The sequence below is a fragment of the Pteropus vampyrus genome, unplaced genomic scaffold (genome assembly GCF_000151845.1).
Source record: "Pteropus vampyrus isolate Shadow unplaced genomic scaffold, Pvam_2.0 Scaffold217, whole genome shotgun sequence".
In the NCBI taxonomy this organism is placed as follows: Eukaryota; Metazoa; Chordata; class Mammalia; order Chiroptera; family Pteropodidae; genus Pteropus; species Pteropus vampyrus.
The window spans coordinates 354,408-378,770 of record NW_011888998.1 but is presented as its reverse complement, the minus strand read 5'-3'; the positions used below and the strand labels follow the sequence as shown (position 1 = coordinate 378,770).

The 24,363-nt window shown below is 41.6% G+C and overlaps 2 protein-coding genes across 6 annotated transcripts in view; one reads left to right on the top strand and one right to left on the bottom strand.

The window, feature by feature from the left end:
• Positions 1–1,271: 1,271 nt before the first annotated feature.
• FAM72A (family with sequence similarity 72 member A) lies at positions 1,272–11,230 on the bottom strand. The gene is made up of 4 exons (XM_011372960.2): positions 10,988–11,230; positions 8,667–8,744; positions 5,903–6,027; positions 1,272–2,429 (listed from the first exon to the last, which is right to left on the bottom strand). The coding sequence occupies exons 1-4, from the start codon at positions 11,137–11,139 to the stop codon at positions 2,335–2,337; spliced, it is 450 nt and encodes a 149-aa protein (XP_011371262.1). The 5' UTR covers positions 11,140–11,230; the 3' UTR covers positions 1,272–2,334.
• The window catches only part of SRGAP2 (SLIT-ROBO Rho GTPase activating protein 2), a 230,723-nt gene continuing 217,221 nt past the window's right edge, over positions 10,862–24,363 (top strand). For 3 of the 5 annotated variants that reach the window (XM_011372959.2, XM_011372958.2, XM_011372957.2), the window contains exons 1-2: positions 12,614–12,728; positions 14,443–15,051. In XM_011372959.2, the coding sequence (XP_011371261.1) occupies positions 14,985–15,051 (67 nt within the window). In that variant the 5' untranslated portion in view covers positions 12,614–12,728; positions 14,443–14,984. Of the gene's footprint in view, positions 12,729–14,442; positions 15,052–24,363 lie in introns of all 5 variants that reach the window. The other 2 variants (XM_023538273.1, XM_023538274.1) reach the window with 2 other exon arrangements.

The following is a 24,363-nucleotide window of genomic DNA, read 5'->3' as shown; positions in this document are numbered from 1 at the left end:
ATAGGGTTCAACTGTCTCCCCAACCTACTGGGTACTCCATAAAGCAAGTGTGAGCTGTCATTGTGAAATTCTTGACACATCATAGGAGTATACTGCAGGTTTGTTGAACTGAATCAATTAGAAGAGGACTAAAGCATCAATGGATTTTCTAGGCCTAGGAATTATGCTAGGACTAGAAAGTATATGCTAAATCCACATATTTGATTCTGCTTTTGGTTTTATCAGAGTGCATGCAATTTGCTTTTATTAAAAAAGTGTCATGAATATATTTCCTCAGGTAAAACATTATTAATCTGTTTTCGGCTTAGAATTGGATTTCTAATAACCTGATTACTCAAAAGATAGCTGAGTAATTTGAAAACTTCTCCATCTGGAGCGGAATCACATTTGGGGCCTGCTTCCGTCAGAGCACCTCTGTCTTGCTTTTGCTCTTCAAAGAGCTGCTCAGTCAGCTAGAGTCTTTGAAAGCACACGCAGAATGGAAACCAGGTGAACTCTGCTGAATTTTAAACTTGCTACATTCTCTATGTTAGCATTAAACTTTTCTTCTCTAATTAAATGTTAACTGAAGCATTATATAATGTAGTGTCAATTTATTTTTTATCTTATCCATCATGCCATCTCGTTTCAGAAATCCCAGATCAAAAAACAAATTGTTCCACTCATCTATTTCGTTCCTTTGGTGACCTTCTGTCAGTGCCTATGGTCAGTGTGAAAGACTTTTAGAAAAGTTTTCCAGGTCCTCATAACAGCATTTCGGAAGCATCTTTTATCTTGGTTTACAGCAAATGATTCTGTCAATGCCCACAGGTCACTTTACCCTAAGACTTCGTTCGACCTTAAAATCAGTTACCGAGGCCCTCACCTAGGGTACCTTAGACAGCAGTTGTCCAGCATGTGTCTTGGTGAAATAAAATTATAGCTGGCACATGTCCGAACGTCCTCAGTGGGAACAGCATAAAGATTAAGAGCGGGAGCTTTGGAGTCAATCCGTCTGCGTTTGAATCTGGCCAAACCTCCGACCAGTTATGTGGCCTTGGACAAGCTCCTTCACTTCTCTATGCCTCACCTGTCTTATCAATAAAAAAGGAACGATAATGGCACCTACCTCTCATGGAAAAAGAGAGAAATAAGTAAATTAAACATGTAAAGCATTTAGAAGAGTGTCTGGCACATGGTAAGCACTCAATAAATGTTGGCTTTTATATTCTATACATTTATATTTTTAAGTGAAAAAAGTGGGTACAATAAAATAATTAAAGGAAGGCTGGTCATTTTTAGAACAAAACTTTATTTACAAAACTGCGACTCAGTCTGTTTTGGTATCACTATCGACGAAATGCCTACAGCTGAGATATTAGTTAAGGCGATACATTATTTTAGCTATACATAAAACCAGAATCCAACACTATCCCCATTTCCTATTTCTGTGTGGCTCTGTACACAGCTTTAAAAAAGAACAAACTCGCTTCGTAATGTACAATGGCTTAAGCAAACCACTTCTTCATTTTGTTTTGTTTTTTTTTCTATTTAAGGGTTGGAACTGAGACTACTCATCTAAAATTTGCTATTTACAGAGAAAGCCCTAGAGAATGGGAAAACTTAAAGACAGAGGTTTAGCTTATCTGGCTTTCATAACAGTGATATGACTTTAGAGGAATGTGAATGAATAATATTGGTAAACAGTATATACTGATAATTTTGTGACAAATCCATTTATCTAACACCATGCTGAGGAATCAAGAGAATTTCTCCATACATTTTAAAATTTATTCTATTTGCTAATTCACAATCTTGCTCCATATTAAAGTAGTTATCACTAATACGATAACCAGTACCCATCGAAACCTAAGATCCTGTTTTAAAAAATTCCCTGTTAAGCTTTAGTTCCTAGTTGGGCTTCCCATACATATGCCTGATTATATCCATAGATTTATGCACGTATATATGAGTGGTCAACATATGTATGGGTACTAATGCCTCTTTTCAGTAATGTAAAATAATGGTACCTGGCATTTGGTTGTAAGAAAAACTTCCCCAGATTGGTAGGTAGCTGAGTGACACATGAAAGAATCTTCTCCTATCTGAATTTAAGAATACATCTGTACTAAACAGAATGATGGAGAGAGGAAGAAGTAGAAGAAAAGAACTACATTGGCTCAAATTAAACTCAGATAATTATTTTGAGACAGCGAATAAATAAATAAAAAAATGCCCCATATTTTTTTTTTAAAGAAATCACTGGCAAATCATTACTAACAATTTTAAAGTTGATCCATTAATACACATTTTAAATAGGAAAAAGTTTGAGTATTATATCTATCATAATTCTATTTATCTAATACACTCCTCAGTTGAGATATCTAATATATCTTCATCTGTACTTTCTTCTATCTCTGGCAAGTTGCCCCAAAGTAGGAAGTTAGCACCTGAAAATAAAAGGTCATAAAGTTATCTGATGCTGACTGCTGGTACAACTCAGATCATGATACAGGAAATCTTATATGTTAACATTCTTATATTAAGCCATATTATTAGCAGTAAAGAGAAAAGCTATGAAAGAATGGGGCACAAAAAAATTATCTAATATTATTCATCTAGGACATAAACATTCTTTTAGCCCTTTTAAGCAATGGCTTGAATTCTAGAATCTCGGAACTCAAAAGGATGTCAGGAGTCCATTTACTCAAACCCTGCCTCCAGCTACATTATGCAATAATCACTCTACGCTGATAATTTTCACATCTATTTTAATGATTTTTAAGAACAGAGATCTCGCAAGATCATTTCAGATTAAATATCTCCTTAGAGTGTGCAAGAAGAAGGCCTGAATCAGTCTCCTGATCTCCTCAATGAACATGGAAGTAGCTGGTGCCTTTTTTCTGATTAAAAAAAAAAGCAAAGTTTTGGAGCCAATTATAATAGGAACAGTAATCCTTGATGTGGGTGGGTTTTAGTCCATAGGTGGTCAAGGTAGAACTGTAAACTTTAGGACCAGGTTGTAGCTGTCAATACAATAAACAAAACAACAATGTAAAGCCTCCTTGTGAAAGGACAATCAGATTTCATATTGAAGAATCCATAAGACCATATATATAGTAGAGGATAATGAGATGGTTTATTCTGGGCATGTATGGTATTATAACTTGAAAGCACTAAATTGAAAAAAAAATTATTAATTGACCTCTAGGAGAGACAGTGAATCCAAGAAAGCCAATCTCAAGCTGTCCAGTTGTCAGTGTGGACACAAGGAGGACTCAGCAACTCTGGATACCCTCTCCACACATACCAAGATAGTGGCCACATGGTGGAAAAGAATAAGCCAGGCTTTGGAGATTTGGTTTGAATTCAGTTTCCACCACTTACCAGTACACCATGGATATTTTTTTTACTACCTTTACTACAAATGCATGCAACTCAGACTATATATATTATAGTTTTGTGTATTTAAATTCTTTACAACATGGTATCTTCTCTAATTCGCTTTTTTCATTAAACATTAGCTTTTGAGATTTACCTATGTCTATATGTGTAGATTTCATTTATTTCTGTAGAGTATTCCATTATGTGAATTTAAAAAAATATGTGTGTGTGTAGCCAATCACTCATCCTTCCCTCTAACTGCCCATTTAACACAGGCTTCCAAGGAGACACGTACAAGAATGTGCATCGTTGCATTGTTGAAACAGTAGAAACAATCAACTGTCTCTCCTGGTTGAGATACTGGAATCTAATCAAACAAGAAGTTAGCATTTATTTGATGCATATAGATGCCTATTATATTATTTTCTGTAATTTTTTTGTGTTTAAATTGTTTATAATAAAAAGTACTCCCCCCGCCCCCCAAGAATGAATGGTGTTTTGCTTCTGGCAATATTGCATTGAAGAGGTGACGGGATAGTAGGGAATTGGTAGGTCAAAACCTAAGGAACAGTTAGAACCCATAAAGGTCAATGGAGAGCTGAAGTCAATTTGCCTGCATTTGTCAATCCTAGGGAATTTGAGCTGAGGTTTCTCAAGCCTCCTCAGGAAAGTTTCAGGAAATCAGGTCTACATGTGTAGGCTAACCTAGAATGTAGACTTCTTGGGGGCCCTTTCAGTCTAAAGATTCTAGAATTGTATAAAGCTTGTGTATGTATTCCTTCGATGCTGCTGATTCAGGTGTTTCAAGGACAGTTCCAACAGCCACAAGACACCCTGTTTCATACCAAGCATCTAGAAAATCTTGCCTTAAAATCACAGTATTAGGGTCACAAAGAAGTTTGATATTCTTGGAGTCAATACTCAGAGACATGAGTAGCTCTCTGTACAATTGGTTCAAAGAAGAAAAAATAAACTAAGAGATTGGATCTGACAGAAGCAGCACCTTCCTTTCTCTGTTAAGAAGGGAGGAAGGAAATCCTGTGATACATCTGTTTCTCATGGATTAGATTCAATGCAAATGGAAGAATGCTGGGCTTTTATCTTTGAAAAATTAACTAATATTAAAAAGTAGAATCAAAATTGAAAACTCTCCACCCTGTGTTTTGAATTGTATGAAGCAGGAAAAATAATATCAAAGCAGAAACTTCCTTTAATGTGTCCCATGAACAACACAAATATAAAACTGGAAACCTAAATTAGGAGTCTATATCTCACTTAGAAGAGTTCAGATAAGTCCTCACTCAAAAATGGTCTCTTAACATATACCATGGATATTTAAATTAAGACCGTGAATGATGGGTTGAGAGCCACAATTGAACACCAGGTGATAAAAAAAATCCGAGTCTATAAAAATTGAAGCATAATTGGAGGGTTTGAAGACCCTGACAACCTAGCTTACAATTGTGATCGTTTAGCCTATGAAAGCAAATCATACTTAAAAAATAAAAAGATTATATTTTAAGTTCTGAAGAAAACTAAAACATACATTTAAAAACCTGAGTGTAGTGCCAACTTGGATTGTCAAGCTCTTTAACCTTGTTCTGTAAACTAAAGTTCTGCAAACTTTAGTTCCCACTAAAAAAGTCCCACTAAACATCAACTTGGTCTGTTGTATAAATAGGTATCAGACATTGAGAACATGTGTCCTATAACAAAACTGAATGCTCCAGACAATATAAAATGTATTATGTAAATATCCTTTAAGAATTGGTTATATGTTTCCTACAAAATAATTAGTATAACTTTTTGTTAATATTTCCCTTGACTAAAATTCTATCATAACTTACTAATATAGATGTCCATTTTTATCCTGAAGTAGTAGTCCTCAAACTTTTTGGCACCAGGGACCAGTGCGCCCATGAGAATCTAATGCTTGATGATCTGTGGTGGAGCTGAGGCAGTGATACTAGAGCTGGGGAGTGGCTGCAAATGCAGATAAAGCTTTGCTTACTCGCCTGCTGCTCACCTCCTGTTGTGCAGCCTGGTTCCTAACAGGCCATGGACTGATACAGGTCTGCAGCCCAGGGGTTGGGGACCCCTATCCTAAAGCAATATCACCAAATACAGAGGTTACTGAGTTATCTTCCATTCCAACTCCCCACAGCCCTAGCTTCTCTTACACACACACATATACATACACATAATTGACTATCAAATCTAAAATCTTCTAAAATTCTCTGGAGTCATAGTATGTATCAAAGCAGCAATTTAGAGCAATTACAATATTAATTTAAAGAGGCCAAGAGATCCAGTCAAGTAGAGGCTCTTAAACACAATGATGGAAATAGAAATAACAATGAATTCTGGCTAGTAGTTTCCATTAGTAAATATTTGGGATAAAAGGAATGAAGTTTCACTCCAGCAGGTCTAAACTGGGTAAGAAGTTTTTAAAAGGAATCTTGAAATGATGTATTCAGATTTTCACTCAGGTATTGATAGATAACATGTTAAAGGAATGTCTGAGTCAATTGTTTCTTACCGGTAGAATCTAGTCTGTTAATACCATAAACTGCTCGGCTGTGAAACATCCAGAAGTGTCCATTGTTACAGGAAAGAAGGCAAGAACAACATGGAACAATCACATGATAACCTACAATGTTCCCACTAAAAAAGAAAGTAAATATTATTAGATACAATGTAATACCTGGCCATGTAAGCATTTTTATGTGCTAATGTAAATAGATGACATAAAGACCTCATTTCCTCCTAACATCCTCCATTGCTGGGATCTTTGGAGTGAGAGTTACTCTGATAATGGTTATAGTTCTATTGTTAAGTGGGAAAACTTATTAAGTTAAGTGAAATGATACTAACACATTCTCCATTTCTTTGCTAGTATTATTTTATACATTCTCCTTTCAGAAGCTAGCTTCTAGATGGCATAAGGTTGTCATTTGTTCTGTAAAGCACCCAAAATTGATGTTCAGTACAGACAAATTTATTAAATAAACTCAGATCTGTGGGTAAAAGGTTTTTTGCTCTCCCCAGGACTGTGGCAAGTTGGGTTCTTATATGTTCTAGTTCCATGCCAGCACCTAAAAACTGTTTCAACAGATGGAGGAGTAGGAAGACAGCATGAGCCCCTGGAAACCAAACACAAGCTGGCTGCTCTAATTTTAGTTTCAGTGTTTTTGAAAGAATTCAGAAGTAAAGCAAATCCACAGCCTCTAGAGAAAGTTGCAAAAGTTCTTATTGTGTTTAGGATTATCCATTTGATTATAAAGTATCTCATTCTTCCACAGATTTTTCCCCCTATCTGGTTACTATTAAATGGAGTGAATATACAGGGAATGTTTTTTAAAGTACATATAGGGAATGTACTTTAAAAAAAAAAAGACAATATGAACTGTTCATACCTTGAGTTGTAAAAATTCTTATTATAGCTCGTTCTCACCCTGTGAGATGTAAGAGTCAGTCATTTTTGTGAGGCTTTATAAAAAATACTACAAAAGGTACCAGCCCACCTAAAATATGTATTCTAATCAAAATATGCTTGAAAGGCAAACAGATGAAAACAAAAGTTGTTCTTGGATTAGGACTGACAGTTATTTCCAAAATTAGATTGCAAGAGTAAATTCTATGGCTTTAATTACCACCTGTATTCATTCACTCAATCAATTAATGCTTATTGAACACGTATTATATGTTAGGTACTATTCTAGATGCTAGGAATACAACAAGGTTTTTGTTTTCATGGAGCTAACACATTCCAGTAGAGACACATCAGACCATTTTTCTCCCTTGTTAAAATCCCTTCAATGGCTTCCCATTTGCCAAAAATGAAAACAAATAAACTCCTTCATACCAGGGTCTAGATCCAAACGTGGCTATTGAGCACTTGTAATTTGGCTAGGCTGAACTGAAATGTGCTGTAAGTATAAAACATATACCAGATTTGAAAGACTAAGAATAAAAAATAGATGTAAAACATTTCGATTATTTTTTATGTTGGTTACACACTGAAATAAAAGATGACCAAAATTAATTTCACCTGTTTCTTTTTACGTTTTAAAATGTAGTTACTAGAAAATTTAAAATTCCATATGCGGCTTGCATATTTCTACTGGACAGTGCTGCTCTAGATTATCGGTTTTAACTGCATCTTTAATCTACTCACACTGCTCTCCCCGCAGTGCTCACTCACAGTGTCTCAGCCACACTGTCATCATCTTTTTATTCCTTGGTACAAAGCTTTGTCTTGCTTTGGGTTCTCTGCACCTGCTGTTTCCTAGGCCTAGAACATTCTTCCTCTGGCTCCTTCTCATCCTTTCGGATTCAATCAACTTCAGTGTTACTTTGTCATGAGGCTTCCCTAACTATGCGCTCTAAAATAGCTCTTACTTACTTTCCCAACCTCTATTATTCTGTATAATTTATTATCATTCCTTCCTTTGGGCACTTCCTACTTTATTCGATATCTTATTTATTCCCATTAGAATATAATGTCCAAAGGCCGGTGACTTTGTCTTGTTTATTGCTGTATTTCTAGCTCCTATAAATTTGACTAGCACCGGGTAGGATCTCAGGACCTCGTTATGAATTTGAATGAATGAATGAAATTAAACAGTCATTAGCACAAAAGTGGAGTTGCTAACTTAAATTATTAGGATTATAGTTTATAATCCAAACCCCATTTAAGTGAGAAAATCTCAACCTTCTCTAAAATAGAACTAATTACACTCAAGTCTACCTCTCAAAAGATAATAGCTTTCATCTGTGTTGTAATTTATAGTTTATTGGCCTTTTAACATTCATAATTCATTTGATCTTCATAACAACTCTATGAACACAAAAGATACTTTAATTTCTATCTTAAGAAGATACTTTAGTTTCTATCTTCTGAAGTGTATCTTCTTAAGATAGAAATTAAATAAGAAAACAGAGGGACAGAGGTTTACAGGTTTAAGGAGTTTACTCAAGATCACACAGACAGTAAGGGTAGGGTCAGGGCTCAGAATGATTTTTATGACAGAAAATCTAAGTGTTTTTTTTCCCCTCTAAACTACATTGCCTTTTTCTAAAAATTAAAGCAGATATCTGTCAATGAGCTTTGAAAAATTTTAAATCATATACAAATGTAAAGTGTCACAAGACCCTTTAAAAAAATAGCTGTGAGTAACAAATGGTTTTTCAATAGCCTATTGCATGGATTATAACCACTGTTCAGCACAGTCCACTGAACCTTTCTCTCTGCTTTGGAGTTGACATCCGTCTCCCATACCCAGGGCTATCTAGAATAATACCATTTCAAGCATGCGATGTCCTTCAGTTTACATTTGCAGATTTCAGTGAAATAGCATCTTCCAATTAAGTCCACTGTGCTGGAGAGGAAAAAGCGTAGAGATAGTCAAATGTACTTTTTTAAATTGTAAAATACACATGACATAAAATTTACCAACTTAACCATTTTTAAGTATATAGTGCAGAACTGTTAAGTATATTTACATTGTTGTGCAACAAATCTCCAGACCTTTTTCATCTTGTAAAATCAAAACTCTATACCTATTAAACAACAACTCCTCATTTCCCCCTTCCTTCAGTCTCTGGCAACCATCATTTTACTTTGTTTCTATTAATTTGATTGCTTTAGATACCACATATAAGTGGAATTATACAATATTTGTCTTTTTGTGACTTATTTTCACTTAGCATAACGTCCTCAAGACTCAACCATGTTGTAGAATGTGACAGGATATCCCTCCTTTTTAAGGCTGAATAATATTTTACTGTACATATATACCACATTTTGTTTATTCATTCATCTGTTGATGGACATTTGGGTTGCTTCCACCTCTTGGTTGTGAATAATGCTGCTAAGAACATGGGTGGGCAAATAACTCTTTTAGATCGTACATTAAATTATTTTGGATATATACCCAGAAGCAGGATTGCTGGATTATATAGTAATTCTGTTTTCATTTTTTTGAGGAACTGTCACGCTTTTCTCTAGCAGTGGCACCATTTTACATTTCCACCAATATTGCACAAGGGTTCCAATTTTTCCATATCCTTGCCATCAAATGTACTTTTGATTGTGATTTAGTATGAATTTTGTAGTCCTAAAGAGCTGAAAGAGGCTCAAAGTAGAACTATAGTATGTTTTGTAAGAGTCAGTTAATATTCGTGAGCTTACCATAAACATGACAAACCTTCCATTTAAAAAAATCTTATGTGTTCATTGATTCATACACATCTTAGCACATTAATCCATTACCATTATAACTCCTACAAGGAAGAGTAGACAATAGGAAAGACCTGATTTTATTCTAGACTCTGGTCTAACGTCTAACAATTCACATATCTGAGCCCTCCTTACAACTGTCTTATTACATACCACAGCTATTGTAAAGATGAATGGGTTAATATTTTACTCACAGAAACTTTGCAATAGTAGGTTCCAGATATATTGTCCAGTGCTTTTTCTTTTTGCAATACACCACACACACACACACACACACACACGCACACACACACGCACACACACACGCACACACATGTACTGAAAATATTAACCTATTTATCTTTGCAATAAATAGCTTTGCCATTAGGCATGACTACATTTAAGCCAATTCAGATGATTTCAAGAAAGGAAGAGTCCACAGCTTTGAGTATGTTTTAAAATAATTTAAAGCTTCTATCATTACCATGAAATTCATTTAAAAGTATTATGACTGTTAGCCTGCCTCCTTATGGCTTTGTATCCAAAGAACAGTTGTTTACCCATATTTTGGATTATTAGTCTTTCACTTTAATGATAGTTTCAATAAAGAGCTAAATCTTGAAAAATAATGTAAGTGCTATATTGCTTATGGAAAAAGAAAGTACTTTTTAGACTTAGAAAAAGGTATATTTGAGTCAGATAAAATGGCCATTTTTCCAAGTAGGAAACAAATTTTTAAGGACTATACATCCAAAAGTGTGTAGTGACTGAAAACAGAATTTAAAAGGATTTAATTATGCAAATGATACATGATATCCAAAATAGGCTTTATGAGAGACAAAGATTATTTTAGGGCCGTCTCTATTTCATCCCATAAAAATCTATTAAAGTTTCTCTCATTCAGAAAGAGAGATTTTATGGGAATATTGAATTATACAGACAATGGAATCAGATTCATTCAGCATGCCAATTGCAAACAATGGTAGAAAACTATGAATGTTTTTGGTGTAAAGCTATGGATTAAAAATGAAAAATTTAAATTATCTTTCCTCTCCAACAGTTCAGAAAATCTTGCTTGAATTTACCTAGAGTCTAGGTCATGAACTTGATCTAGTGGAGGTAGGTGGTTGGGCAGGGCATAGCACCAGGGTTCCAACTTAAGGGATGTGGTCACATGACTATAATTGAACTAGAAGCATTACATCAGGACTGACCACTCTGGCTAAACCACAGATTTTGTCCAGACAGTCTGCCCACTTAGTTATTCTCCAAGGGGATCATCAGACTGTTGGGAGTGGCTGGAACACCAAAATGATAACCTCCTTGTTGACTCCCAGAGGTCCAAGCCATACACTTTTCCCATTTAGTTAAAGGCTACCGTTGCCCGCCACTAGCATGACTTACTTGGTAGGAGGGATGTCTGTAGAGAAAAGGTCTATTTCAGTATCAGCCAGCAAAACAGCCTTCATTCCCCTAGAGCTGAGCACTTGTTTACAGAATTTGCAACACAGGATGGACACGCACCGGTCCTTGAAACTGCAAGTGCTGGTAGACATGGCGTCCCGGGACGGATGGAGGAGGTGTGCGATTTTGAAAATGGAAACAAGAGCAAGACTTTTTCTAGTCTGATTCCCCCAGGCTAAAAATAAAATTGCGAGGCCTCGAGATTTTCTAAACCTCCAAATTGGGAAGGAAATGAATTCTTTTCCGTTTTCTCGTGGGAGGGTAAAAGTAATATTTATTGAGTAGAAAACGAGAGAAGCAGCAATTTTGTCTTTCCTTATAACTTTCGAGGAAGGGAGTGGAGTTTGAAGCAGGAACGGGACAAGATGCAAGGGGCCTAGGGAACTTCTCTACGGTTTTCCCTTCCTCCCGTCTAAAAAGGATCCTCCACTCTAGCTCCCGCCCCTTTAGCAATTCCAGGATAATCTCTTAAAGCTTCTCCTCCCTTAAGCACCTCCCTCGGAGAGCTCTAATTCGGTAGGCTAAGTGTCCCTACCCTCGCCTTCTCTTTGAAAATCTTTTTCCTCTTCCCGAGCTTCAGAAATCCCCACAGCTCTTCCCACCAGGACGATCCCAGCTTCTCCTCGGTCCTTCCGCGACCTTCCTTCGCTCTGCTCTTCTGCCGGCCTCTCTGCTGCGCTCCTCTCCTAGCAGCCCCTAGCCCTCAGCGTGCTGGCTCACGCGCCGTTTCTCTCGCGTCTCCCACCCCCCAACTCTTCCTCGTGTCCCCCGCCTTCCCCTCAGGTTGCTCCCGGAGCGGCCGCTCCAGAGTGCGCGGTGGTGTTTGTGGGGTCGCTTTTGGGGCGCAGTCGGCGTTGGGGTCTCTAACCACCCAACACGTCGTTTTTATCCCCTCTTCCGCTCTCTCTGACTTTCCGACCCGCTGTCAGTTTGAATTGCCAGCGCCGCTCACGGATTGGGAGAACTAGAGCTCGCCCACGTCCTGCATTGGACGTCTCCGGAGCCCTCCCCTGACGAGCTCTTAGTGGCGAGGTGGCGGTACACCCCGCCCCGGTAACGGTGCCAAGATCAGTTCGGCTTTCTGGTTGGCCGAGCGTTTCTCTGTCTCTGATCTCATTGGCGGGCCTGGGGAGGTTTGGGCGGATCCACTCCTGCCCTAGTGGCAAGGACGCCCTTCGCGCTTCTTATTGGAAGACGTCCTACAGTCCCCACCAATCTCTACTCTCTATTGGCTAAAATTCTCCGCAACACCCCTCCTCTCCATCTCGGTCCAATTGCTCTTGCCTTTTCTCAAGAATTTGTGTTTGGTTGCTGGTTCCAACGCAGTCCCGTCCATTAACTCTAGTTTAGGGTTTGGCCACTGCCTGAGGAGCTTACAACGTTGCCACGCCTCGGTAGTGCTAGTCACACCTCTAAGTTTCACCAGCCCCTCCTCCTCATTCCTGGCCTCTCGGGACCAGCTATTCCTATTGGCTATAGGCCCCATCGGTCGATAGAAAGCGGGCGGTGATTGGCAAGGGGGTGGGCTCTGCTTCCCGGCGGGGTCCTGCGGAGTTGGCGGATTCTCCTCAAGGGACTAGGGGACCAATCTGCGTAGAAGCGGGTGGCGGGGAAGAGAGGGGTGGAGAGCTCTGAGTGGGAAGCGGAGCCGGGGGCCTGGGACCCGTCGCGTCAGAGCCAGGTAAAGGCTCCTTCCCTCTCCCCTTTTTTCTTACCCGCCTCGAGGCTGGAGCCCTGACTGAACGAATCCGGGCAGGGGCGGAAAGGAGAGGGTGCGGATGCTGCTCGATGCATCGCCGTCGCGGTGCCGCCCGGATTCCCTCAGACCCCCTCCCCGGCGACCCTGTCCAAATCTCCGGGTACAGCCCGTATTACTTTACAGGACTGCGTTTCTCTCCGCTCTTCACCATACCGCGAGGGGCTCTGCCCTGGCCCACCCTCCCCCGCGCTGCCCGCACCCAGCCCCCTCCCCAAGTCCTCTGCACACGAGCAGCCTTGGTCCACCTTGGGGCAGCCGTCGTTGGCATCACCCTGAACCATCGGCTGCCCTCTACTCCTGTCTCCAAGCCCTGGCAGAAGTATGGGTGTTCCGCACTGCTTCCGGGGCTCTTTCCCGGTCCCAGCCCCCGGGCCGCCCCGAATGGCTCCTCTTCGTGCTTGCGTTCCCAGACCTAAGTGGATCCCCAAAGTTGCTAACATCCCTGCGCTTCATGTAACATCGCGGCCCACGGTAGTCTCCTAACTCCCCCCTCACCCTCAAGGTATACTTGCCCTCTCCCGGTCTTCCAAGCGTGTGCGACAGCTCTAATTATCTCCGGCCCCCGTGCAGCCTTAGGACCCCACCTCTTACCCCCTCCCCGCTTCCTGCCCGCCTGTGCTCGGTCTTCCTTGCTCCGTGCGGCCCTTTCTCTGGGCGCGGGAAGTGGGAGACACCGGCGGAGCCGCCTCTTCTCGGCGCAGAGAGGAAAAGGGGCTACTAAGGAGGGAGGGTGGCTGCTGCGGCACGCTGGGGAGCAATGCGCTCGCGCCCGCTTCCCGGGCCTGGGCCAGGGCCAGGGCGGGATCTCTTCCGGCACCTCCTGGTGCGAAGAGTCGGGACTGCGACCCTCATCAACCGCCTGAACTTTCCCCACCCCCAGCCTGTGATTGGGTGCAGTATCTGGGGTCTCTAGGCTTGAGTGACAAAAAATATTGGGGGTAGCATTTCGAGTTTACTCTCCTCCCTGGTTTGGGCCAGGCGACTGCTGCCTTCCGCCCCCCGCCTCCCAGTTTTCCCGACTCCGACCCTCGCCTCTAACCCGTTTCCTGCTTCTGCCGACCACATTGTTTTCCTGGATGTGTCCCGTGCCGAGCAGGCTTTTTCCTGCAGATCTCCCCCCGCCAACATTTTGCTGCCAAGAGAAGCTAGTAACCAAAAACAAAACAACGGGGAGGAGGGGCGGGAGGGGAAGAAAAGTTGTGCCCGGGTGGCTGGTCCCTCCCTGGCTTTGATCCCTTTGATGTCCAGGGAGTTCCCCCACCGGGGGTCAGGGGCTGCGTCGGAGGCAGGGCAGAGAGGGCTCCCTCGGGCTGGCCATTGCCTAGCGCTGGCAGGGTTCGGGAGGCCGTTGAGGTGCCGCAGTCCCCGCCTGGAGCCCGGCGTTCCCGCTGCAGTCCCCACCCGAAGCCAGCGCAGGCGGCTGCTCCGAAGTGTTTTCTTTCAGCCTTAAAACAAAATCCGGAGGGAGCTTCCTTCCTCCCCACCTCGCCGCGCCTTACTCTCCCGGCCAGGCGGCGTTTGGAAGAGATGAATGGGCCGGGGCCGAGCTGGGTACGTCGTACCCTACCCCACCCCCGATGCGATTAGGATCTGCGCGGAGGCTGATAGCCCCCTCCCCTTTTCCCTGCATTTACAGGCAAGTGAACCGGAGCAAACGACTTCCGATCCAGTCCGCGCTGCTGCGGCTCCCGTTTGGGATTTGATTTGCAGCATCTTCGAGCCTGTGCAACAAAAAACCGCGAAGCACGCCCAGCCCTCCCCCGGCACCCCGATACGCACCCACTCCCTCCCGGGCACACAGCTGGGTGCGTCCACACCCCCGCACCCCCACACCATGTTGTGCGGAAGGACTTGCACTCCCCGCCTGTGTCGTTGATGTCAGACCCCAGGCCAGCCTCCGGGCGCTGCAGTTCTCCCGGCTAATGCTGAGCCTGCGGCTCGGGCTCTAACACAGGATACAGCCGCCGCCGCGCCCGGCCCCAGCGTCCACCGTCTGCATGTGCCGGTGCTAGCCGCCTGCCCTTCCCGCAGCCCGCGCTCCCCGGAGCGCTGGAGACCACCGTGGGGGGCCCCTTCTGCCCTTGGGAGAAACGGTCTTGGAGGTATTGATTTCGGTGGTTGGATTTTTCCCGTGGATCTATCAATTCACATTTCGAATTTGGAAGAAAGAAGGAAAACATGACGTCTCCAGCCAAATTCAAAAAGGATAAGGAGATCATAGCAGAGTACGATACTCAGGTCAAAGGTAAGCGCTTGGAAAAATAGCATAATGCATATGATCTGTGGACCATTGAGGCATGTATTTCCACCCTGATTTGCAAGGCGGTTCATTTCTTTGGGTGGAGCATGTGGGGGCAGGCTGACCCCAGAGGTGGTTTCATAGGTGGGTCGGAGCCTCTGAGGGGTGGACTGTGCCAGGGGCTACAGACTCGGGAAAGAGATCTTAGGAGTGGGCTTAAGGGTTTGTCCCTGTAGGGCTGGCCATTATTTTGTCAGCCCTTGCCCCCAGGCTGGGTAGGGTAGGGGGAGGGGCAGGAGGTTCTTGGAGAGAGAAAGGCCACAATTTGCTCCTGGTTGTCTGGGTCAGGTTTCCTTGAAGGACAGCTGAAATCTGACAGGTGTTAGGGAATTTATTCCAGAGGCTGAAGAGGAGTCCAGGCAGAGAAAGGCAACCTTGAGAAGGCGTACCTTTTGGAGAGCTGTGGAAGAGGCGGGGTTTTTTCTGATGCACTGTATCCAAACATTACATTTGCTATGGCATCAGACTAAGAAACTCTGGAGCCACCTTGGATGCACCTTGTACCTGCCTGGTTTCTAGTCACTCTACATTCAGCCAGGGATCAGAGAACAGAAATAATAAGGTCACACACACCCGTTCTCCACCCTCACCTAAACCTGAATGGAGTTGAGATGTTAGGGTTGCTGGGTGGTGCTGATTCTGAAGGATGGGAAGACATAATTGTTTAATCCTTCTGCATTGTCAACCTCTGCTCCAGAATACATGCTTTGAATGGCCCACTTACCTCTCTGCAAAAATGTGAAGGGTAAAGCAAATTGTGGATGTGGAGAAACCAGGGGACCTGTGTGTACATCTAGTCGACTGCCTGATTTGGCGTGGGAATCAGAGCACCTTCCCCAGATAGCCCTTTTTTAACCAGCAATTCCCATAGGAGAGGTTCCCTCCTGTTTAAGAGCCCCAGCATGTGTTTGTGCTAGGCACTGTTCCTTCCTGGTCAGTGACTGGGAAGAGCCATGTGGCTCTAGTCCATTGAGACCTCAGCTGGGGAGTGGGAGAGGTGGGTGGCCTTGAATGTTACACCACATGGTTGGAGCTCTGGGTTTTCCTTTGTTTCAGAGAACAGAGGGAGGGGCCCCTCCTTTCCCTGCACCAATGCAAGGAGACTTTTTCCTATCATGAGGACTTGGGAAGAGCCATGTCTCCCCTCTAATGATTGCCTGGGGTGGGGGTAGGAATAGAGTTTGAAATGGGCAGCTGCCTTATCTCTTGGAAGGTTGGAAGGTTGGAAGGTAGTTTGAAGTCCCCATTGTGCCTGTGGTATCTTTCTAATGTCATCAACTTGGTCAATGCTGGAGGTGCCCTGAGAGACCCTCTATCCACTTGGCTGCAAATATTGGTGGGTTTATTATAGAAGATGGGGGAGTTGACTGATTGATAGCTTCAGTTGAACTGGGATTGAGAGAGGTGTGGTAGTGAGGTATAATTGAGGTCTTGGCCTCTTGTCACTGTTCATAATCCAGGCCTCTTTTTGTAAACAATAAGCCACAGGCCTTCATGTCCTGTCCAGATGTACTGCATTCTTCTCCTGGAATCCCCCCTGCAGTTTTAACCAGATATTGTCATTCGTTCTTTCTTTTTTCTTTTCTTTTCTTTTCTTTTTTTTTTTTTTTTTACCATATCCTATTAACTATTGCGAGAGGGAGCATAAATAACTTTGACTTTTCCAGATTTCTCTCCAGAAGCATGCCATTTAACTAAGGCGCAAAGTGATTTTACATATTTATTTTCTGTAAGGTTCAGGGCTGATAGGTGTCAATAGAACTGGATCAGTCTATTCCTTATTGGTGAGGGATTTCTCACTGGTGTCTCAAAATTAAACACTTTGTGTATTTACAAACATTGCTCATTGAGATGATGTAATGAAGTTGGCTACTTGGGATTTCTCTTCTACCTTGTCACGAGCATGGGACTGTTTGCTCTGATGTTTTTCCATTGACACTACTCATAGATTTTACAGTGGCCGAGCATGGTGTCTTACTCAGAAGGTGCACGAAAAATATTTATGGAACTGATTTGAATAGTTTAGTCCCTCATTTTATAGCTGAGAAGAGTACAGAGAAATCAAGAGGCTTGTCCAAGGTCACACAGCTAGGTGGTGGTAGATCTGAAACTAGAAACAGGCTACCGAATCCCAATTCTTTATTCTGTTCTCTTCTTATTTTCTATGAAACATCCTCTGACCAGAGTAGGGAAAAAAAATATCCTTAAGAAGACAAAATTTGTCAATGAATAATAGTAGTAATAATGATAATAATAGATTACATTTTGGGTGCTCATTATGTTCCAGCCTTCTCAAGTCTCAAGTGCTTTATAAGAATTGTCTCCTTTAATCCTCACATCAACCCTGGAGGTAGATATTATTTCATCCTCTATTTGCCGCATGAAGAAACTGGCTTAGTGAGAATAACAAGCCCTCCCAAGGTCGCCCAGCAGCTTGACTCCATTCCTTTATTCATCAACTATTTACTGAACGCCTTCTATATGTTCTGGGAGTGGCAGTGTAGCAGTCAACAAGACAAAGTCCCCTCCCTCATGGAGCTTACATTCTAAAACCCGTGCTTGCCATGGAAAAAAGAGCATAGAACTTAGAGACAAAGGACCTGAGTTCTGAGTTGGCTCTGCTCCCCCATTAGCTGGAAGCCCTTGTCAGAATTATTATGACTTTCAGCTTTTTATGTGTTATCTGGGACTCATAGTGCTGTCATTCTTACTTCTCTTGCAGATGCCAAGATAAAAAAAGAATTTTGCTATTTTGGTCTGGTGGTTAAGAGTACAAGTTTTTGACTCTAACGGATTCAGGTTTAAATCTCTATTTTGCCTTGCACTTTGGGCCAGTTACATGACTTGTCTGAGCCTCAATTTCCTAACCTGGAAAATAGGCAAAGTAATTTGCATTTCCAAAGGTAGTCATAAGATTCAATGAGAAAGTATATAAAAATCACTTAGCATAGTATCTAACACTAGTAAGTGCTCAAACATAAAACAGGGTGCTCCTCTGTTGGCGAACCTTCCCTTTTGCTGAATTGGCTGACCTGCATTGCCTGTCTGCTCCCAAAGCACCAGCTGTTAAGGGATAGGAAACAAGTCTAGGAATGAACCTTGAGTTCTAGTAAGTTCCTCCAGTAGTAGCGAAAGGTATCTTGGGCCAGTTACTTAAACCCATTAGACTTGTATAATGGACAAGTAAACTGTCTAATCATTGGCCACTGTTCTCAATGTCTCTGACCAGAGTCCTGGGTCCCACTTTTCAGTCAGAATGGTTTGAATCAAGTGGACTCTAAATGGACTTTGTGGGATGCTTTCTATTCTGTGGTTTTTGCCTTTCTGCTTGCATGTGCCCTGAAGGACTTCTGAGGCTGCAGCCCCAAACCCTACCCCAGTGTGGTTTTATGAGGGGCGTGCCTCCTTAGTCAACTTGCCTTGTAGCCGCGTTCTTAAAAACCATCATTGTTTCTGGTTTGTGGGTGTTCAGATTCCTTTGAAAGTTCATGCCTCTCAATGTCTGACTCGAGAGCAATAATATTCCTAGTGCTTTACATGGCTCTTTCCAATTTATGAAGCTCTTTCATATACATTAATCTCTGAAATTCTCAACAACCATGGTTCAGATTCATGGTCATAACCTGAGGCCCCTTGGCCTCTAGCCTGTTAGCTTTTTTTGGGGGATTGGAGCAGTGAAAGACTAGGTAAGGTGGGTGGTTACCAGAGGCAATAATCTAGCTGGTATTTGGATGGGTTCACAGCACTGCATACTGGTCCAGCTATTGCCTTGTCCTATTCGAGGCCCCCTTTCCTTTACCCTCTCCATACCTTGAGTTTTTACAGTACCTTAGAAAGCTTGAGATTAACAGTTCATGCAAATTTTCCAGGAGGAATCATCTGAAACAGAGTGGCACTGTGTGCTGAGCAGTCAAATTCTCTTTCTTGAGAACATTAGGGGTCTTGTCTTTTTTTTTTTTTTTTAAATAATGTCTTAGAAGAACAGTGTGTGTGTGTACCACAGAGCTGAGAAGTGAAATTTTGTGATTTCCATCTGCGGCATTTTGATAGAAAAGCCTCAGGCCTTTGCCTGGAACAGTTTAACCCTTTCAGGACCCTTTCAGAGCAGGGGATGAAATTTAAAACTCTAGACACATTGTATGTGCACATGGACTTGGGAATGTCGATTGCTGATATTTAAACAACTTATTCCCCTGGGAGGTCTAAGCGGTTCGGTGCTTCACTCATGCCAACAAAGGTCTTCTTTGAAGCTTCTTTCCTCCCAGCCCCCGCTTCCCAAGGGGGCTTTGAATATAATCAGTTTGTGAAAAGCTGCAGTAAAACATCTCATTGGAATCCCCAAGCAGATGCTATCCTCTTCTTGAGAATGATTGAAGGCTCTGCTTCCCTTGCTCTGGGAAAATAGGACTCTGCAGTCAGGTGAACTCCTAGAAGAAAATGATTCCTTGGAAAAATTCAAGTATTCTGTATCACAGTCGAAGGAGCCTGGAGGAAGGTGGTAGGCAAGGAACTGGGGATGCTGTGTGATGTGCAAAGCAGCAATGGTTAGAAACAGTGTTCTGACGAGTCCTCAGGTTTCCCAGGTTTAGGCATTCTCTTGGGAAATGAGAACAGAAATTTCCTTTGGAGAAGTTTATCAGGTAGTTATGGCCACATTGCCATGTACCACACAGGTCAAAAGCCTGGAGAAGCCCTGATCGTTTCTCTGCTGTGAAGTTTGCAGTCTCACCTGGCCCTGATAGGTGGGGGTCCACATTCTTTGAAAATCAGCAGGTGCCTAGCCCTTGACTCATAAAGTCCCAATGTTCACTCTAGATTCACTAGGCTGCCAGGGCACCTGTAGAGTTCTTCCGGAAAGGTTTACACCATAGGAATTGTCCTTACCTTACACCCTAGACCTCTGAGGGCTTCGTTAGGAAAATATTATGTCATGTTGCAGGGGAAAAGTTGATATGTGAATGTCTACCTGTAATAAAATTCACTTTTAACCTGGTATCAGTTATAGACTTGGCTTTTTGGGGAATCTGAGACAGTTACCTGAGAAGTTGTTTGATTTAAATATAAATAATGAGAGTACTTAAAACGTTTTTAAAAATGACAAAATAACACCTTTACTGATTTTACAGTAATGTATAGGCACTCTCATCTCTCTCTTTAATTTTAAAATACACATCACATAAAATTTACCACTTTAACCATTCTTAAGTGTACAGTTAGGTGAACAGTCACATTGTCGTGCAGTTACCATTACCATCTATCCAGAGTACTCTTCATCTTGCAAAGGTGAAACTCTGTACCCATTAAACAGTATTCTTGTCTTCCCCATATCTCTGTTTGGCTGCTCTAGGTGCCTCATATAAGTGGAATCATACAATATTTGTCCTATTGTGACTGGCTAATTTCTTCAAGGTTTATCCATGTTGTAGCATTTGTCAGAGTTTCCTTCCTTTTTTAAGGCCTATGTATAGGACCATTTTGTTTATCCACTCATCTGTGGGTGGACACTTGGGTTGCTTCCACCTTTCTCAAATAATGCTGCTACGAACATTGGTGTATCCTATTTTTTTAAAAATGCCCTCTACATCAAAGTTGCACAAGCCTGTATATACATTTCCATATAATCACCTGTCTTGATAAATTTTTTTAGAGCTAAGACTTAATATATACATTTATATTTTCACTTTATGAATATGCATTTATGTTCATAATATGAGCATTATATATTAATAACAATTTTATACTTTAATAATTACATGAATTACTAAACTTACTGTATTTTTAACAGCCTTATTGAGATTTAATTGACATAAAATGAACGGCACATGTTTAAGGAATCTATTTGATAAGTTTTGAGATATGTTTTACCCTTTTGAAACCATTATAATCAAGTGAACATAACCATCACTATCAAAAAATCTATTCATTATAATGTGTTAATAAATAAGTAATATAATAACCACATTACAGAAGTGACATTAGCTTAAAAATAAGTAAAAGCCAGGTATTCCCAAGTTCTAAAAAGTAACAAGTAATGATCCGCACTACCCTGGTTGGTTCCTGGAAAATTTGTTTAACCTTAGTGAATAAAGGCAGTCTCCCAGGGAAGTTGGGTTCATAATTGTGTCTTAGCCATTACTGTGTGTTTAGCGGGGAAGGCATAGGATAGGGGGAGGAAGAAAAGAAAAAAAACCTTGGACATGTTAGGAGTTGAGGAGTGACAGTGTCTGTTTTCCTATAGACCTTACTGAACCAGTCCCTAGGGCCTCATGCCTCTTCTGAGGGGGTAACAAGTGAGCCAGATGCCAAGGCGGAGGGGCTGGGGGCTCCCATGTTCAATATGCTCAGAATGTTATGAATATGGCTTCTTTCCTCTAATGATTAATTCCTTAGCACCTGCTGAATAGAGACCAACTTCTCAAGTGAACATTAACTTAGTCCTCAGTCTTCGTCTCAATTTTATCATTTTAACTATATTTCTGATTTTACTTTAAGAGGACTGGAGGTCTCTCTGGACTATTTGCCATTCTTTAAACACATATACTGTTAGCTAACATTTTGCTGTTTGTTTGGGTCTTACCATGTACTAGGCATTATGCTAAATATTCTACATAGATTATTTTCTATTCCTTATACCAACTCCAGGAGGAATTATTGCTATTATCCCATTTTGCTGATGAAGAAAGTGGCGGGTAGGAGATTCAGTGACTTGTCCCAGGGCAGCAGCTGGTGAATGCTGGAATAAGAATTAGAACCTTGCCTGTCGCCAGAGTCCGAGTTCTGAGCGCTGTTTGTGGAATACCCCTTTCTCCCTGCCCAGCCTTGCATCTCCACCTACTGACATCTCACCCTTCCAGTAAAACCAACTTTTCTTGGATGCCTTCCTCGGTCACTCTGACCAGAAATGACCCTTCTCTCTAGTTCACTCACAGCACTCTGGCATTGGTTTTGTACTGCCTTATGATTTAAATGTTTGTCTTTCAATTCTTCTCTCTTCTACTGGACTTCTGGTAGGAATGTTTCGAGGCTGTGTAATGCAATGTAAAGAACGTAGACAAGCTGTGGAACCAGCCCTCTCTGCCTTGCTAGTGGCGTGCCGTGACCGTCTAGTGGTTAGTGCTCTGCATGGTGGAACCAGCCCTCAGTTGGAATCTTGTCAACATCACCTTCTTGTTCTATGGCTTTGCCCAAATTACTCAATTTGTCTTCCAAGCTTCTTCTTCTGTGACATAAAGATAACAAGACCTACCTTACTGGTTTATTGCGAACGTGTGTAAAATGCTAGCTCAGTGTATGGCAAATATTAAATGCTAAGGAAGTAGCTCTTATTATGGGGTTTCTTCAGATAGGAAACATGTCTAGAACAGTGTTGTCGCCTAAATGGTGGCTCTTAGTAAAAATATACTGGCTGTAATGATGAATGCATAAATGAATGACCTGGACTACTACAAATAATTTTTTTAGAAATAGTTTCTTAATTTGATCTGGACAATATATCTTACACAATACCACCAAAATGATGTAAAAACAAGCATACTATTCTGCTAAGGTCATACTATAAAAGTCTGTTTATATCCATCACTTCCCACTTACCTTGCTCACATTACATCACAAAGATGAATTGCCTCCAGTTTCCTAACTATATTATGTTATTTTACACTTTATGCTTTATCTATGCTGTGTCCTCTCTTTGGAATGGGTCATTTTCCTTGAATCTGGAAAACACTTATTCATCCTTTAAAACAAAGCCCAGATTCTTCCACCTCTAGGAAGTCTTCCTTGATTTCCCCTGCTCCCTGCACAGTTACCCTGTGCAGATCCCAGGCAGGATTCCTCTGCATCTCCCTTTGCTTTACAGAATTGATCCATGCACCCTCAGCGTCTCCTCACAGAGTGTCCTTGTGCTTACTTGTGTTATCGTACTCATCATATTACATTTTCATTTACATCTCTTTATTTACAACTCACTGAGCACCTTGGGGACAGAACTGTCTTTTATTCATTTCCATGTGTCCAGCTTCTGGCACATAGTAAGTACTAAAATGCTTATAATTGAATGTAAATGTTTTCTGAATTGAGGTTGGATGTGACAGTGCCACGATGCCATGCTTCTGCATTTCTCCCTCTATTCCAGTGAAAAGGCTTCTCCTTATGTTAATGTTATTTGAAATTCAAAGTAGATCAAACATTGTGAATATTATCACTACATAAGGAGTGGTACAAACTATATAGCACATGGAGGCTCCCCAGTGGGGGTTGATTTTCTTATTTACTATCCCACTGCTTTCTTTAGAATCCATGCCCTAGATCTATACTTGGGTCGATCAGATTTCTTCAGTCATATCTCATTCCTTGGAAACCAAGAAAAATATTAACTCTGGAATTCCAAAGAATTTCCTGTAATTGAAGTAAAACTCATTTTACTTTTGTCCAGGATTTATTCATCATTTAAAACAGATATTCAAAGTCTAAAGTTGAATAAGTTTAGGTCTGTTTTGACTGGAAATTAAAATAGAGTTGACCTGGAAAAGGAACTGTCGTGACACTTTTTTGAAGCATGGATTCGGAGAGAGCTATTGCCTTGTTAGAAGCAGATGCACGCTGTATGGTAAATGGAGAGGAAAAATCCAAAGGGACAAACTGGAAAACTTTTCTCTCTGGTTTTTCAAGTCATTTGGTATTGAGTAGCCTTGACCTTATTTGTACATTGTGAATGAATGGTTCTGAACTTGAAATATATATTGGCGGGGAAGGAAAAACAGCTGGGAAGTGTGCCTCTGTGGGTATTTTAGGATGCCATCTGTTAGGGAGAAGGCAAAGTCTTTTTTTTTTTTTTTAATCTTTTTTCTACAAATGCACTAATTAGTGGGCAGGCGATTTGAAAGGTATTGTGTGTCTGTGGCCATACCACCCTGAACGCGCCTGATCTCGCTCGGAAGGCATTGTGAAAGTTGGGACCTTGTCTTTGCTGTCTGAACACAGATCCTGCATTTCAAATCCCAGCATGGTGGGCAGGGTTTGAGTGCTTCTCCCTGGAGAAGGTGACCTCACCAGCCACGGATGGCTGGGTGGCCAGGGCACCACAGGTAGACAAAGCACAGATAACAAAGGGACCCAAGAGCATGAGCTGGCTAAGACATGACATGCCCTAAGCTTCAGGAAATACATCCTGTTTCTAAAGAGTTGGCAACAATTTCTCCGAATATTTAAACTTAGAGATCTGTTCTCTTTTTCCTTAAGTCTTTTTTTTAATATATATAC